At 51.6% G+C, this 4,875-nt stretch overlaps 1 protein-coding gene across 1 annotated transcript in view; it reads left to right on the top strand.

Moving 5' to 3' along the window:
• AMFR (autocrine motility factor receptor, E3 ubiquitin protein ligase) overlaps positions 1-3,886 on the top strand; it is a 45,492-nt gene extending 41,606 nt beyond the window's left edge. The window contains exons 13-14 of the mRNA XM_010861917.1: positions 1,073-1,257; positions 2,255-3,886. Coding sequence (XP_010860219.1) covers positions 1,073-1,257; positions 2,255-2,402 — 333 coding nt within the window. The 3' untranslated portion in view covers positions 2,403-3,886. The remainder of the gene's footprint in view (positions 1-1,072; positions 1,258-2,254) is intronic.
• Positions 3,887-4,875: the final 989 nt, after the last annotated feature.

The raw sequence follows: 4,875 nt of genomic DNA, 5'->3' as shown, positions 1-4,875 counted from the left end.
GGGTGGGTGGGTGTGTTACAGCTGTTACTTTAGAGATCTTTCTGTCCTGTCTAGCACCAGAAACCTTGAGTATTCTTCCTTTGAACTTGGACTGTCTTTCAACAGCCAGCCCTTACTTCATGGGGCCCCCTCACCCCTTCCAGTGGCCCTCTTGGGCAGTCTTTCAGCAGCCTTGGGCTGGATCTTCCCGTAGGACCCATGTCTCCTCCCCAGAGCACACACAGCAGTGCCTTATGGTTGGCGGACCTTAAAGTTGCTCCCATCAAAGCCTTTTTAAAATCTGCTACAAACCAGTTTCTTCCTGTTAGGCTTCTCAGGTGCGTGTTAGTCATCACCGGCCCCCACGTCCCCCAACATCTAGGGCATGTAAGTCAGGCCCCAGGATTCTCTTGAAGTTCCTCCCTTGCTGATCTGAGAAGCTGGAGAAGCGCTCCCACCCGAAACTCTTAAAAATAGGCCTTTCAGCCGCTTGCTCCTCAACTCTGTCTTCGCCTTGGGCTGATGCTGGCCAGCCTGGGTCTGGAAGCCCGAGCAACACAGACGGCCCCTAACCGAGCCTGCGGAGGGCCTTGGGCACTGTCCTGACCCTCACAGCTGCAGCTATAATGGAGAGAGCCCCATTATCACATCCTGTGACTCAAGCACAGTATCTCATGTCTGTTTTAAAAAAGATACTAAGAATTTACCCTTCTTATCTGCCTACCTGTTCTCAGAGTCAAATGAGGGTATAAAATTTGTGTAGTACATGTGGTAACTTGTTGAAATTTTAAAGCTGTAAGTAGTGGTGAACAGAAAATTCCCAGAACAAATTAGTAGTTAACTTGTGTGTCTTCCGAGAGTACAGTTTCAAGGTGCTGCTGTTTTCCATATAGTAATCCTTCACTTACTCCCCAATGTTAAACATGCCGTGGTGAGTCAGGCCCTGCCCATCAGGAACCCATGTCTGCTGACATGTGTTTGTCGGTCCCTGCCTGGCAGCCTGTCTCCTTTAGGGTCTAGAAGAGCATCACGAGGGGCTCCAATCAGGTGGGGACTGGATTGCTCATGGCAACCCCTTGCTTCCTGTGTCCAGACCGAGCGGGTGCCGCTGGACCTCAGTCCTCGGCTGGAGGAGGCGCTGGACTTCGGCGAGCTGGAGGCGGAGCCCAGTGAGGGGGAGGATTTTGAGGCCCGGGGCAGCCGCTTCTCCAAGTCCGCAGACGAGAGGCAGCGCATGCTGGTGCAACGCAAGGATGACCTCCTGCAGCAGGCGCGGAGGTGAGCAGGTCCGCGGTGCCACTGGGGGGCACCTGCCGTCCAGGCCCGGGGCCTGAAAGCCCTTGCCATAGATGCTGGGTTTGGAGAGCTAGCGCCTGTTCCCTACAGTTTCCAATTTCAAGTCTCTGTTGAAAAGCCAGAGGATCTAGTAATACTGGGCCACCCGGTAACCTCTAGCCAGTGCTGCCAGCATCCCCGATGGGCACTTTGACCAGCCAGAGGATCTGGTAATACTGGGCCACCCGGTAACCTCTGGCCAGCGCTGCCAGCGTCCCTGATGGGCACTTTCACCAGCCAGAGGATCTGGTAATACTGGGCCACCCGGTAACCTCTGGCTAGCGCTGCCAGCGTCCCCGGTGGGCACTTTCACTCACACTCCCGTGGTTAGCACTTCTGTGCCAGCGTGGTCTAGACCCTTTATGTTAGCTACTCTCTCTTCCTCTTAATTCTAAGAGGGAGCACGGTGATTATCCCCATTAAACAGACTTAAAGCTGAAGAAACCAAGGCCTTGAGGGCCTCATGCCAGCCTGGTGCCCAGCTCCCGAGCCCTCCGTCTTTGCCACTCTGTGCATGGCCAGCCCCGGAGCACCGGCCACATCCCCACAAGGCCCAGCACCGGGTAGGGGCAGCCAGAGGGAGAGTGTTCTCTTGACTTGGCAGGCACTCGGTAGTTAAACATTTGGTGACAGGGCTGGGGTTTTGTTCCCGTGGGTGGGTTTGGTGCCCAGCGCCAGCCTGGTGAGTAGAGACTTCACGCTGTGTGTTAGTTGTGGGGGCGGTGGGGGGCCGGAGGAGAGGGAGGGGCTGAGTAGCCTCCACGGCAGAGACCTTCCGCCCCTCCGTTCAGGGCGGGGTGTCTCGTTTATGGGGTGGTGCTGAGTGGCAGCTTCGTAGCCTGACGGGGAAGGGGGAATTACCGAAGCATGTTGTGTGTTTTTGTATGCCTGCCTTCCAGAGCTCCCTGGGTCCCTCACGTGCACCTTTGGTTTTTGGTAGGCGTTTCTTGAACAGAAGCTCTGAAGATGACTCAGCCTCAGAGAGCTGCCTGCCCTCAGAAGGGACAACCTCTGACCCCGTGACCCTGCGTCGAAGGATGCTGGCCGCTGCGGCCGAGCGGAGACTTCAGAAGCAGCAGGCCTCCTAGCGCTGCCTTGCCTTCCTCGGCTGCCTCCGCCAGAGCCGTGTGCCCGGCCTGCTGAAGAGGCCTGTCCCCAGTTGTGCCTGCTGTGTGAAGAAGCGGGCTTGACTGCATCACCGCTGTATAAAGCATGTGGTCTTAATAGTGTTTGGACAGCTGACAGATTTAATCCTTTTTTGTAATACTTTCTATGTGACATTTCTCTTCCCTTAGAAACACTGCACATTTTAACCCTAGGCATGATCTCTTCTGCATTGACTGGACTTTGGAGGGGTGGGGAGGATCAGGAGGAAGTGGGCAACCAAAGACCTGAAGCGGGCAACGTCCATGACTGCCTTATGCAGAAGTCATAACAGATGCCGGTGTCTTTAGCTCCAAACGTGGCAGGAAGCGTGGTGCAGCAGATGGGGGTTGGAGGCAGGGGGATCCATACAAAGCAGCGTGCAGATGGACAGCCAGAGCCTGACTCCACACCTCTGGGGAATTTCTGCTGTCCAGCTGCTGTTCTTAGTGAGGAGGCATTCAGAATGTCAGAGTGAGGCCAGAGCTACGGGCTTCTGGACCCCTGGGCCGGCGGGGCATCATGGAAAAACCGTGTTTGGTTCGATACCTGGAGCAGAGCAGGGGAAAGCCCAGGGATGTGGTGTGAGGAGGTGACAGTTGTGTCCCAGGACATCCGGGACTTTCCAAGCCCTGTCCAGAGCTGGCTTTACTTCAGTTAATGCTGGTGCTCCTCCATCTATGAGTATGCCCTGCGTGTCCATCCTCTCCTCTCTGTATTTCAATGTCCCCTGCCCACCTGCTCCCAGACATGGAGAAGGTCAGCACTGACAGGGTTAAGCAGCAAGCTTTGGTTCGTGGTTTTAATTCCTTGGTGAAGTCAATTAGGCAGCGCCAAAGGCTGTGGGTTTGGTCTTTGGGGGATGGGAGAGTACTTCTTGGAGGGCTTCATTGAAGAAATAAATGATACCTTTTGTATCTTTCTTCCCTGGAACCCTTCATTTTCATAACTGTGTTGGTTAAAAGGTAAGGTGTTGCGTCCACCTGCCTTGGAGCAGACCCAGATCTGAACTTTTTCAAATCCTTGACAAATTTCACTTGAAGGGTTTGAAACACGCAATCATAGCTTACATAGTTCAGTTTTATGTCCTACTGGGTTAAGGTTTTTTTTTTTTTAATGTTTGAAAGCATAGTTTTATGGTAGTCCTTTTGGGAAGAATCCAGTATTACCTAAAATTGGCAAAGTTAAATGTATTTTACATAACAAAGTTTTTAGGATGTTGAGAAGTAACTGAAAATAGAGCGATGAGTACGTGTTTAGGCTGAGATAATTTATTTCAATAAATCTTTCAAAAGCCTTATCTTGAAATGCTGTTAGTAAATTTCTGTGATTTTTTTTCTTTTTAAATTTGTTTTGCTGAGAGCATAGCTATTTGTTTTTACTGTAAAACAACAACAATAATAATAATAATAAAAAGCAAACTGTCCTAGTGTGGTGTTGTGTGTGGCTTGGAGCTCAGGCAGTTTTCTTCAGAAGTGCAGAAATTAGGTCGTGTTTTGATTTCGTGTGTTCTGTTTTGGTTGGTGGGTTTTTCTTTATAATTTTGTGTGTGTGTGATGTGCACCTTTAAAGATGACACCAGTTCCATGTGTTCTTATGTTTCAGATGTGTGAAAAGAGAATGTTTTGGAGTCAATTTTAGAGAGTCCTGAAACAATGGAATACAACAGCATGACAGTGATCACAGGAGAGACATACCTTTAAAACGAGCCCAAAAGAGAGTCCTAAACTCACCCTGAGATTTTATTCCTGCATAGGAAAGGATTCTGTGCACTGACTGCCTCTTGGCTTCTGTCACTTCTTGGGGATATCTGGGACAGACTAAAGGCAAGGGCAGGATGCTAGGCCAGCCCCCCAGTTCCATGGGGTGGCCCCCGCCCCCAGCCCCTTGGCTGTGCCAGCTTCTCCAGCGTGCTCGCAGTGGAGGCCAGGCAGCTGGTTCAGGTTTGTAAGCAGAGGCGTTTGGGTGCTCTGTGAATGGTGGTGGAGGTGCCCTTGCCCTCTCTGGGCTCTTCTGGAAGTGGTCTCCCTCACTCCCTTCATTTTCTTTTGACCCTTTTGACATCTTGGGTTCCCAGTTTGGTTTTTTTCCTCTCTAGTTTTGAGGCTTTTATGTACCATAGAGATCCATGATCTTCGTGGATATTTTAGTTCTGTTAATGTGAATTCTGGGTGTGCAGGTGGCCGCATGGACCTGACTTCCCACTTGAGCTGGGTAGATCGTGTGCTCTTCGATCTTTGGCCAGCAGATTTGGTCCTCTCTGGTAAAGCTGAGAGCTCTGTGGAGCAGGGCCTCGCATGCACAAGGAGCCCTGGCCCTGCTGCCCAGCTAGGTCAAGGGACAACTCAGCCTGCCTCTGGACACCTTCATCTCCTGTCTCCTCACCCCTTCTTTTTCTTAGGAGTGGTTCTGAACCTG

The sequence above is a fragment of the Bison bison genome, unplaced genomic scaffold, assembly GCF_000754665.1.
Source record: "Bison bison bison isolate TAMUID 2011002044 unplaced genomic scaffold, Bison_UMD1.0 scf7180017864473, whole genome shotgun sequence".
NCBI lineage: Eukaryota > Metazoa > Chordata > Mammalia > Artiodactyla > Bovidae > Bison > Bison bison.
This window is presented reverse-complemented; position numbering and strand designations above follow the sequence as displayed.